General features: G+C 37.4%; 1 protein-coding gene across 1 annotated transcript in view; it reads left to right on the top strand.

The window, feature by feature from the left end:
• Positions 1-13062, top strand: part of kif3a (kinesin family member 3A) — a 60261-nt gene that overhangs the window by 23677 nt on the left and 23522 nt on the right. Inside the window, exons 3-9 of the mRNA XM_072264066.1 lie at positions 644-788; positions 1538-1622; positions 2045-2150; positions 4221-4360; positions 5542-5739; positions 6419-6593; positions 6670-6771. Coding sequence (XP_072120167.1) covers positions 644-788; positions 1538-1622; positions 2045-2150; positions 4221-4360; positions 5542-5739; positions 6419-6593; positions 6670-6771 — 951 coding nt within the window. The remainder of the gene's footprint in view (positions 1-643; positions 789-1537; positions 1623-2044; positions 2151-4220; positions 4361-5541; positions 5740-6418; positions 6594-6669; positions 6772-13062) is intronic.

Here is a 13062-nt window from a genome sequence, read left to right on the forward strand (position 1 = left end):
TTCATTTCCTATCTTTAGTGTGGCTATTTGTTTAGGAGCTATCTTCGAAAAACAATAAGAGAGTAGTCATTTCAAAATTTAACCTTTGCTTTGAGTTGATGACAACAACTTTAAAAGTACCTTACTGTATGTCTTACAACTTTTCTATGTTATTTTTGCTATCAATGCAAGTTGTCATTGATTCACAGCTCAAAGGTAAGGCCTTTGACCTAACTGGTTAGCATCAGAATTACATTCAGATGAGTTTATTTCATCTCACTGAGTGAAATGTATTCCTTGATCATTTTTTAAAAAATGCTCAATGCTATTCATATACATTTGATGATTTCCCCCCCCCCACCCCAAATTCTATATTGGATTTATAAGTGACTATTGTTACTATGCATGCCTGTTTTGCCTTTTTTGCTGTTATCCTACTGAATATTTTTATCTTAAAGATCCCAATCAAGTTAGCTCTTAATTTTTGTTTTTCTTTTTTTATTTTATTGATAGTCGAAGTCTGGGACTTCTGATACAATAGATAAAAATAACAAAGTGAAATCTAAATATTTTTGCATCACAATTTTTACTTGTGATATTTGTTTATCGGTTCATCTCAATATATTATTTTTAATCTAAAATCACAATTTTCTTAATTCTTTAGGCACGGTATTTGCTTATGGACAAACTGGCACTGGGAAGACATTCACTATGGAAGGAGTACGGGCAGTGCCTGAACTTAGGGGAATTATTCCCAATTCATTTGCTCACATATTTGGCCACATTGCAAAGTCTGAGGGAGATACCAGGTAACATTCCAGTAATAATTGTGCATTGGACGGTACTGGAATCATTAGCAAATAAGTGGTGGATATCTTCCTTGATCTAGAATGGGGTTAAACCATGTTGCATATCTTTGTAGTACATCCACCTCAGCATCTGAGTCAGCAAATCAGCCCTCTGTATTTGATTCGGGTAAATGTGCTAGCTGGCTGGTGGTGTAATGGCATCCACACTGAACTTCGAGGTGAGTGGTCCCATGTTTGAATCTGGTGGGCTCCTTACACACTTCCCATCCATGCTGAGTTGAGCATCGAGCTAGCAACTCAGCCTCATAAAAACAGACAAATGCTGAAGAAATGTCGAAGTTGCTGCCTGATGCGCCACAAGGCGTGGAGAGGGTTAACAACAACAAATGTTGTGCAGGGACCATAGGTGGCAATTCTGGGTGGAAGTTGGTGTTCGGCATGATCTAGCCTGATTTCTGATTTTTTTTTTTTGGGTGGTTACTGTGTATAATTCTTTTATTTCATGGTTAGTCTGACCAAAAATTCATTAAAATAAACTCAATACCACTGTACCATTCATTGTTTTAGTTAGATTAACTAGGAGAAATTTGTGCTTCCATTGGTGAAATAATTGAAATGTGCAATGTAGAGAATGTAATAATACTAATGCTGTCTGTGCATTTGAAACCCATGAGCCCTTTGAGTATGTCAGTAATTTACTGTATATTAACAAATTTAAATTGCTAACTATAGAACTTCTATCTTCTTAGATTCCTTGTACGAGTATCTTACCTGGAAATTTATAATGAGGAGGTTCGCGATCTTCTTGGAAAGGATCAGAGCCAGAGATTGGAGGTAAGAAATTCAAAAGATGTTGTGCAGCCAACTAGTGAAGAAGGAAGATATAACCCATTAAGCCTGTAATTTAATAGATATTAATTTTGCACAGAGCAGATTAGGGGTACATTGATGCCTTCCAGTGGATATGAATACTCATAGCTATCAAGTACTTTTATTAGTAATTCCATCTTTAGATTTATATATATTTTAAATAATTCTTTACTACTCGCACTGCTTATTCGTTAGGATAACCTTCTACTTCACCAGCTGAAAAAGAGAATGGATTTGCCTACTTTATGGGGAAATTTCATTTACTCCACTCCACCAAACTACTGTCTATGATTTAAAATTACTCCAATTACTTTGGTTTTGTGAGTTATAGTGAAAATTCACGTTCTTTCTTCATTTCCATTTTTTGTTTCTCCTTCATTCTGCAGGTTAAGGAACGGCCTGATGTTGGAGTATATATTAAAGATCTCTCTGGCTATGTAGTTAACAATGCTGATGACATGGATCGTATTATGACTTTGGGAAATAAGAACCGTAAGTTTAAAAAAAAAATCTGGCATGAAATTTTTCTTTTTTGTATTTTGGTGGATAGGCAAAGTATGCTTCTTAATAAAGTTGCACAAAATTTTAATTGTTAACATTTTCTATCAGTTTAGTCAAATCCATCAAAGACTTCTGTTTGATTTAAAGATCTAACTTCTTGAAAAGTGGTGGATTTTCTAATCTCCAATTTAAAACGATATGGTCATTCTCACTGATCTCTGAGCTGCCTCTGTTTAGGCAGGATGATGGACCCAAAAGCAATTTCTATCTTCATAGATTTGTACATTTATATTTATTAATTGAGAAGCAGCACGGTATAGATCCTTATGTTAACCTACTAACTGATATGTCTTGTGACTGTGGGAGGAAATCCATGGAAAGGATGTACTGACTCCTTACAGATGACTCTGACACCACAAGCTGTAGTAATGTTGTGCTAACCAGTACATTACCTTGGTGCCTCATCTATCAACATCTATGGAAAAGAGTGCAGCTGACATTTTGGACTGAAGAAAAGAAGATGAGTCAGTCACCTTTTACCACTGACTCCTCATCTTTTTTTTTCTCCAGTACTGCTGAAGGGTCTCGGCCCAAAATGTTGGCTGCACTCTTTTCCATAGATGCTGCCTGACCTACTGAGTTCCTCCAGCAATTTGTGTGTGTTATTTGGATTTCAGCATCTGCATATTTTCTCTTGTTTGTCCCATCTATCAAATTAGGTTAGGAATTAAATTCAGGATATGATAAAATCAAGCCAGGCAATGATTTTTTGATGAGTTTAATATAACTCAAACATGGCTCATTAACTCTTCAGTTACTTAGTTCTTAGTTATGCAACTTCTTAATTTACTTCTCTATCTTCCAAAACCTGATACCTTTATCAAGGTCTTTGTGTCTTCCACAATTATTGGTTTCCCGAGTTAGTGGTGCTGGTTACCTTATGAAACACCTTTTTATATATTTCTTCACATAATTTCCAGACATTGTTCTTTATAGCCAGTTACCAGTGGTTGTGTAATTCAAACAAAAAAACGAAAGATTGTGCTTTGGAAATTCATTCGTCTGTCATGCCATCTTGGACAATGTCTCCCATCCACTACATAATGTACTGGTTGGGCAGAGGAGTACATTCAACCAGAGACTCATTCCACCGAGATGCAACACAGAGCGTCATAGGAAGTCATTCCTGCCTGTGGCCATCAAACTTTACAACTCCTCCCTTGGAGGGTCAGACACCCTGAGCCAATAGGCTGGTCCTGGACTTATTTCCTGGCATAATTTACATATCACTATTTAACTGTTTATGGTTTTATTACTATTTAATTATTTATGGTGCAACTGTAACGAAAGCCAATTTCCCCCGGGATCAATAAAGTATGACTATGACTCTCACAAACTGTCAGATCTCGTGTGTCCTTCAATATTCCTTTGTTTTGTGGTTCCCAGCATCACTCCCTCCTTTTCCCTCTCCAGCTGGCTGAATGGAATACTTGACATCTCTCTTCTGACTGCTGTACGATTTTAAGTTGTATAAATTTTGTCCTTATGGAAATTAGTAATAGTGGAAGCTTATTCATTTTTCATGAATTTTGGGGCATGTTGGTTTTTCTTAATTTGTCAGAATGTTAGAAGTAGCAACATTATAAAAATACTAACTAGGCCTTTTTAAGTTTCTTTTATGTGGGAGCATTAAATGCTGTGGATGGATTGGAGTATTTTAGTTCTAAACTTTCTCTTATTACTGTATAGTGATACCTATATAGTAATTTGCTATATTGAAATAATACAGATATTGTTAAATATCTGTATTAGTTCTTAACTAAAACACAGGCTTCTATGCTGTCAAACCATGTGAAGTCTGCAAACAGAACCCAGGGTAAAAAAAATGTCTTGTAACTGGTTGCTGAAGGTCCTTAGTTCCCAAATCAGAGGAGGGAGAATTGCATCTTCTACTTTGTGAGATTGTTACTAGTAAAAATCATAGTGTACCTCAATTGTGTTTTACATTTCACTTATTTAGAAAGCAACGTGGTCATATAGTGATTTTTTTTTTCCTCCCAGGTTCTGTTGGTGCTACAAATATGAATGAGCACAGCTCACGTTCTCATGCTATTTTCACCATTACTATTGAGTGTAGTGAAAAAGGAATAGATGGAAATATTCACGTACGCATGGGCAAACTACACCTTGTGGATCTTGCTGTAAGATTTGCCAGCATATATTGGAGAATATTTATAAACTTAAAGTGCAAAGTTATGCATTTGCTGGATTTGTAGTTTACTAACTTTAAGATGTGACTTTGCATCATGAAATCTTGATGTTTCATTTTATCGTTAACTTGTGTTTTAATTGTGCCTGTTCTAATCAGCTATTAATAACTGTTCTAATCAGCCATTATTAATAAGTGATATCCTTTTTGCCCTCCTATCTGCAGTTCTTTGTTCCCCCTATAAAGTCCAGATTTAAACATTTCAGTGCATCATTTAATCATTGCTTCCATATTTACTTCATCCTCACTCTTGGACATTCTAGTGTTTTACAGTCTGGTTGTTGACTCTGTTTCTCAAAGTTTTGTTTTGAAATGTGGTTTGTAACATGAACACTTCCCAAGCCGTGTTCTGGAAAACTTTCAAACATTTTTTTTCAATGTGTGTATTACGGCAGCTACTTACTTCCTCTGGGTTCTTTTTGATGATTAAAATGTAAAAAAAATTATCATTATTTTGCATCTATTTCAATATATATTTTTTTCATTAGTTTCTGTTTCATTGTTCACAGCCTAATAGCATGTCAAGGGCATTTATAATTAATCATTTTGAAACATTAACTCAGTTTTGACCTCCACACATTCTCTCTGAACTGTTGAATATTTCCATCATTTTCTGTTTTTTTATTTCACATTTTCGGTATCTAATGTGCTCTGACAATTTAAAAATATTATAAGATTTGCAACTTACTCTACTGGTATTGCTTATTTGCTTTCACATCAGTCCATTGTTTGTTAAGCCTCTACTTCTGAATTTGAGCACGTAATCTAGGTTGTCCTCTGACCACGTGAAAGATTCTGGTTTGCTATTTAATTTAGGTAAACTCTGTGGAGACAGGAACAGTAACTATTTTGGATCAGTGATCTTTCATCAAAAGCTTGGAGGTGTTTCTTTTCCCGCATAAAGCTTTCTGTCTTGCTAATTATTGTGGCATTTTCTGCTTTTGTTGTAACGTGTCTTTAAAACTGCTGATTAATGTTCTGTGCATTTAGTTTTACTGCTCTTCACTTAGAAACATTTTAAAGCATATATCAGATACAACTTTTGTAATTGTGAAAGTTGATTTTTTTAATAAGTTTGAATGGTAAAGAAACAATGCTATTATTTGCTTACAGGGTTCAGAACGACAAGGAAAGACTGGGGCCACAGGGCAGCGATTAAAAGAAGCAACAAAGATTAACCTCTCACTATCCACCCTTGGTAATGTTATCTCAGCTCTTGTTGATGGTAAAAGTACACATGTGCCCTACCGTAATTCCAAGTTGACACGTTTACTTCAGGATTCATTAGGAGGAAATTCAAAGACTATGATGGTGAGACTATAATTTATTCCTATTGATATTTGTAATAGATAATTTTTTGGAATGATACTGTATTTCAACATTGTTAACAGTATTTGCATGTTTAGACAATTGTATCTATATTTCAAGACCTACTTTGTAAAAATAGTCCAAAATTATTATTGCAATACTCTCATAAGTGGATCTCTTTCCATGGATAATAGGGGATAAACATGCTCTCTGCAGTTTTCTCAATGACAATATTGGACCTTTTCTGAAAGGATGATATGAAGATAGGTTCGTGCTAAGAATGCATTCACTTTTATCCCAGTGATTTCTGTTGAAGAGGTACAGAATCCAATGTGGCTAGCTATAAAGTTTGTCTTAACTGATGAACTATTTTTCCGTCTACATCTTTTTGTAGACTTCTTTCTTGCTGAATTTTCCAAGAGTGAACGTTTACATAACTAATCTTGTTTAATATTGAGCTGTGGGTTCTTTTGAGAGATTGTTTTTTTTTATTTAATAACAGACCACCTGCAGCTTGCTAAATGAGGAGTTAACTTCGTTTCACAGCAGTGTTTACTTCACCTCATGAGGAGGCTTCTAACTTCCCTCTGCTTGACACGTCTTCATACCAAAATTGCTAAAACTGATTACTCAGTAACGAAGAGTTAAACTTATTTTATGATTACATTTTTTTTCAAAATAGTGTGCAAACATTGGACCAGCAGATTACAATTATGATGAAACTATCAGTACTTTACGATATGCAAACAGAGCAAAGAATATAAAGAATAAAGCCAGAATTAATGAAGACCCTAAAGATGCTCTATTGCGTCAGTTCCAGAAGGAAATTGAAGATCTCAGAAATAAACTGAAAGAAGGTATGGATCCGTGGAGGATATTTGAACTATAGGTGAAATAATATTTGATTTATTTAAACATTTTATTGATTTGTAGGTGAAGAAATCTCTGGTTCAGAAATAAGTGGTTCTGAAGATGAAGAAGAAGAAGAAGAAGGGGAAAATGGAGAGGGAGGAGAGAAAAAAAAGAAAAGAAAAGGTACTTAATTAACACAAACCAAGATTTTATTTGGCTCTGATCTGTTTATGTTATGTTAATACCTCTAGCTTTGTCATCTTCTTCCCTAATTTTTAATTGTAATATTTGCGTTTCTACACAAGTTCACTTGAGTAAATATTTTTTTATTGACCAGAAGAAAACTGATGGGCCATTGATCTATTATCTGATTTGATTAGTTATTGTAAGAGGCCAATTATTAAACCAACAAACTATGCTTATTTTGTTTTAAGATATCAATATGCTTGGTAATCATAAGCATTGCTTCAGTTCTAAAATATACTGTTATTGTAACAGTATTTCAGATTAAATGTTAAGGTGCCATCTTTCCTCTCAGGTGGATGTAAAGTACCCCATATTTGATAAAACAGCATATTGAATGGTGGGATGAGCTGGAGTGGCAGAGTAGCCTTGTCCTGCTTGTGTTCTTTTCTGAATTGTAGTCAACATTTTTTTTCTTAGTTCCTCATTGAAGCCATTCTTGGTCATTAACCTTTCACTTTATGGACTTAAAACATTGCTATTATGTTATAACAAAAGAAGCAGGGTTAGTCCATGCAGCCTGGCAAGCTTGCTCCAGCATCCTACCACAAAGCTTGATTTGTTTGCTAGTCAAAAAAAATCTATCCATCTTAGCCTTGAATGCACTTAATATTTTGGCTAACTCAGCTTTACAGGATAAAGAACTTCAAAGCTTTAAAACCTTAAAGAAAAAGATCTTCCGTTATCTCAGTACTTGATGATTGGTACCTTACTGTGAGACAGCACTGCCTTTTTCAAGACCTCTCCAGCAGGGGATACAGTAGATTTTAGTTAATTGGGGTACATTGTGACCAGTATATTTTGCCCCAATTAAGTGGCTGTCTCAATTAGCTGAGGTTTCATGGAAATAGTAAAAATGTATAAAAAAGACAAACTATCATTTAACTGAGCAACAAATTATGTACTTCAATGAAATACAGAACAAATTAGAACACTACCAATTCTATTACAGTGCTATAAAACTGCATTAGTTTTTTAATAGTTATCAATGGAGGAACTCCTCCAATGTATGCTTCCGTGTCCTTTTGTCTGACTATAATTGAACAAAATTAGCACAGACACCTAATGCAGATAATGGGCTGCCTTCATACAATTAATCTGGTGAGCTAGCTTCTTCCATCCACATGCTTCTTCCAGTGTCAAAATTTGCACAGGAGTTCTAATTGTATATTTATGTCTGAGAGTGTTTACAGGATAAATGTATACAACTGCAAGAAAAAGTTTGTGAACCTTTTGCAGTTACCTCGTTTTCTGCATTAATTACTCATAAAATGTGGTCTGACCTTCTGTTAAGTCACAATAATACCGTATCCTCCAAATATCCGGACCTGCCTCTCGGGTTTTTTTTTGCACTACCTCACTTCCCATTTTTCTATTTTCTATTTATGATTTATAATTTAGATTTTTAATATTTACTATTTTTTACTATTTTTAATATTTAATATTTGTAATCCAGGGAGCGGGAAGCACAGAATCAAATATCGCTGTGATGATTGTACGTTCTAGTATCAATTGTTTGTCAACAATAAAGTATAAAGTATAAGTATAGTAGAGTAACACAAATTTGTGCAACGGCAAGGAGGAATTTTAGACCACTCCTACATACAAAACTGTTTCATTTCATCAGTCTTTCTGGGATACCTTACATGAACAGCCCTCTTAGGTCATGCCACAGCATCTCAATTGGGTTAAGGTCTAGACTATGACTTGGCCACTCCAAAACTCAAGTTTTCTTCTTTTTAAACCATATGTTGTGGATTTACCCTTGTGTTTTGGATCATTATCTTATTGCATCATCCAACTTCCATTAAGACCATAACATACAGGAGCAGAATTAGGCCATTTGGCCCATTGAGTCATTCATCTTGGCTGATCCTCTCAACCCAGTCTCCTACCTTCTCCCTGTATCCCTGACCAATCAAAAATCTATCAACCTCTGCCTTAAACATACATAAACACTTGGCCTTCACTGCTACCTGTGGCAAAGAACTCTACAGACACACCACTCTCTGGCTGAAGAAATTCCTCCTAATCTACATTTTAAAAGGATGACACTCTATTCTGAGGCTATTTTCTCTGCTCGTAGACTCTCCCACCATACCAGACCTCCTCTCCATATCCAGTCTATCAAGGCCTTTCACCATTCGATAGGTTTCAATGGGGTCACCCCTCATTCTTCTGAATTCTAGTGAATACAGACCCCGAGCCATCAAATGCTCTTCATATGACAAACCATTCAATCCAGCAATCATTTTCGTGAACCTTCTTTGAACCCTCTCCAGTTTCCGCACATACTTTCTTACATAAGGAGGCAAAACTGCTCACAATTCTCCAAGTGAGGCCTCACCAGTGCTTTATAAAGTCTCAACATTATATCCTTGCTTTTTATTCTAGTCCTCTTAAAATGAATGTTGACATTGCATTTGCCTTCCTCACCACAGACTCAACTTGCAAATTAATCTTTAATGAACCCTGCACAGGGACTCCCAAATCCCTTGTTTTTTGTTGTGTTTTCTACCATTTAGAAAATAGTTAACCCTTTCATTTCTTCTACCAAAGTGTATGACCATACACTTCCTGACACCTCCATCTGCCATTTCTTTCCCCATTCTTCTAATCTGTCCAGGTCCTCTCTACTTCCTCAAAACTCGTGAAGGGATTTTCAATTTGCGAATGATTGTGGAACGAGGTCTAGATTTAAAAAAAAGACATTTACATGTGCTTCCTAGATTATGAAAAAGCGTTTGACCGAGTCAATGCTGGTCAATTGCCTGAACTCATTGGGGCTGGATGGGAAAGATGTTCGACTGATTGCGAGTCTGTACTGTCATCAGAAGGCAGTAATAAGAACTAGTGGAGAGAATTCACCGGAAGTTGAGATCCAAAAAGGGGTTTGCCAGGGCTACATTATCTCCCCTTTATTACTTAACATTTACTCAGAGGTAATAATCTTCAGGGTGTTGAACGATGAAGCTGATGTCCAAATTGGTGGAGTGACGGTGAACAACTTGAGGAATGCAGATGATTCAGTGTTGCTTGCCGAGACTGAGGACGAGTTACTCAGAATAGTAGATAAGATAAATGCTGAAGGAGAACGATTTGGAATGAAAATAAATGCTGCAAAGACGAAGATGTTGGTAGTATCACGGAAGAAAGAAGTCCCCAAGATCAGTGTCAAGATTAACGGCGCAGGCATAGAGCAAGTCAAGAAGTTTGTGTCCTTGGGACAGATGGTCACAGAGGACGGGAAATGTGATACAGAAATTAGAGGAAGAATTGACATTGCAAGATCAACGTTCTGGAGCCTGAGTGACGTGCTGTGTGGCAAGAGGTTGGACTTTGGGCTGCGTTGTAGAATTTGGAAATGCTACGTTTGGAGCCGTCTGTTGTATGGAGTCAAATCGTGGACCTTAAGCAAGGAAGCGCAACGATGACTGGAGGCATTTGAAATGTGGTGCTTAAGGAGAATGCAGAAAATTAGATGGGTGATGAAGGTCAGTAATATGGAAGTGTTGAAGAGAGTGAGGAGAGAAAAGGAGTTGCTGAAGAATGTGCAGAAAAGGAAGCTGGAATATGCTGGGCATTTGTTAAAAGGTGGTGGACTGCAGAAATTGTTATTGGTAGAAGGAAAGAGGAAGGCAGCAAACCACTTGGTACGATAATGTGAGGCAATGGACTGGGTTGAGTTATGCTGAGGCCAGAAAAAGAGTGCAAGATCGAAGAAGATGGAGGTGCATAGCCGCCTACCCCGGATTTGGGACGGCATACACTGACTGACACCGTATGCAATTAACTGATTGAACTTTATAAATCTTAATCTGAATAGAGGGTTAGTAAAGAAAATAAAAAGAAAAAGGGCCCATTTTATGAGAAAAGTCAAAAGTGCACATTGGAGCTCACAAATACGTCCATTCGTCAACCATCGACCTCCAAGCATTGTTGACCTTCGGACCCTCACTCCTGGTCCGCTCCATCTGGTGGTCTTCCAGCTCTCTCCACATACGTCTTCCTTCTTCTCTCGCCGACCAAAGACCGTGAAAATCTCCTCTTCCAGACTCTCAAGAAAGAACAACAGCATTCCAAACCCCATTATCTCTAGTCGTAACCCAAACATTGCTGCTACAGAGAAACCGATACATTATCAGTGAAACATTACAGCATGTTACATCTCTATAATTCCTTTTACTCCACTGTAATACTGATACATCTGATTTTAGCTTTTCCTTCTCAAATTTGCGGGAGGAGAAGATAGCAGCGCGTGCGCAGCCCTGCGGTGAAAATTATATCGTATCCGTTAAATAGGGGCCGTGGACAATTCTGATTTGACGGAAACAGACGTGAAAGCACAGTGGAACATCTGGAGAAATTTCTGAAACGCAGGTTTGCTGCTGTTGTTACTGCCTGATCGAGAATCTTCTGGGGGGAAGGCCTCAAAATCCCCAGCTTTGCCTGCTGTTGGCGACCGAGATTGAGGTCGAATTGTTCGGATAGAGATGTTGCTCGGTACTTGGTGTCGGAGAGCTGATTGGAGGCTCGAAGTTTTCGGACGACTCAGAGTCGGACTGTGGTCGGGCATGGCAGGGAGAGTTTTTCTTCCCTCTGCCGTCAGGGTGAGATGTGGGACACTTGAGAGACTTTGAACTTTTTACTTTGCTCATGGACTGTTCTTCATCAAGTTATGGTATTGTTGCACTGTTGTAACTATATGTTATAATTATGTGGCTTTGTTAGTTTTTTCAGTCTTGGTCTGTCCTGTTTTGTGACATCACACTGGAGGAAATATTGTATCATTTCTTAATGCATGCATTGCTAAATGACAATAAAAGAGGACTGCGTGTCTTCATAATCGGAAAAAAAATCTAAATTTCAGGGTGAATTTGATCGCGTTACATAGAAACATAGAAAACCTACAGTACAATACAGGCCTTTCGGCCCACAATGCTGTGCCGATCATGTACTTAATTTAGAAATTACCTAGGGTTACCCATAGCCCTCTATTTTTCTAAGCTCCATGTACCTGTCCAGGAATCTCTTAAAAGACCCTATCGTATCTGCCTCCACCACTGTTGCGACACACTCACCACTCTCTGTGTTTAAAAAAAGCAACAACTAAACAAAACAACTTAACCCTGACATCTCCTCGGCACTTACTTCCAAACACCTTAAAACTGTGCCCTCTTATATTAGCCATTTCAGCCCTGGGAAAAGGCCTCAGGCTATCCACATGATCAATGTCATTCATCATCTTGCACACCTCTATCAGGTCACCTCTTATCCTGCACCGCACCAAGGAGAAAAGGCTGAGTTCACTCAACCTATTCTCATAAGGCATGCTCCCCAATCCAGGCAACATTCTTATAAATCTCCTCTGCACCCTTTCTATAATTTACATATCCTTCTTGTAGTGACGTGACCAGAACTGAGTGCAGTACTCCTGGGGTCTGACTAGGGTCCTGTATAGCTGCAACAGTACCCCTCGGCTCCTAAACTCAATCCCACGATTGATGAAGGCATATAATAGGAAAGAAAAGGAATAATTCCTCTCAGTTAATTCACGCCTCAGTATTTCAACTATCCCTGCTAATCATCCAACTGTACCAATGTCTTTTAATCCATTTCCACACCTAATAACCCTATTTCTAAAATGAAATCAGTTTGCATCCTTTTGTGACATAAGAGAAACAAGCGAAATAGCGAAAGTCTGCTGCTCTTTCACAAGTGCATGAGATATTTTAAGAACACAAGCCTGGGTGTTAATACTGTACCCGAAAGACGCTATCTCTATCTGTAACATGGCCTATAGTACAATACCACAGTCTCAGACTAAAATTTAGTGCCCAGATCTTTCAGACTGGTGTGTGAAGATGCAATCTGCTCTTGAAGTGAGTAAGTCACCAACTGAACTACAGAAGTTATTTAACTATTTTACCTGCTGATGATTTTTTTTTTCCCTTGAAAATTTCTGTGTTTTCTAGGTTCTACTGGTCTGATTAGCTTTAATAATACTGTTTCTGGTTAACTCAACCTATTTTTTTTTCTAATCTCATAAGGCATGCTCCCTAATCTGGGCAACATCCTTGTTAATCTCCTCTGCACCTTTTCTATGGTTTCCACGTCCTTCCTGTAGTGAGGTGACCAGAATTGAACACAGTACTCCAAGTGGGGTCTGACCAAGGTCCTATGTAACTGTAACGTTATCTCCCAGCCCTTAAACTCAAACCCACGATTGAT

This window comes from Mobula birostris, chromosome 7, assembly GCF_030028105.1.
Source record: "Mobula birostris isolate sMobBir1 chromosome 7, sMobBir1.hap1, whole genome shotgun sequence".
NCBI classification, from domain to species: Eukaryota; Metazoa; Chordata; class Chondrichthyes; order Myliobatiformes; family Myliobatidae; genus Mobula; species Mobula birostris.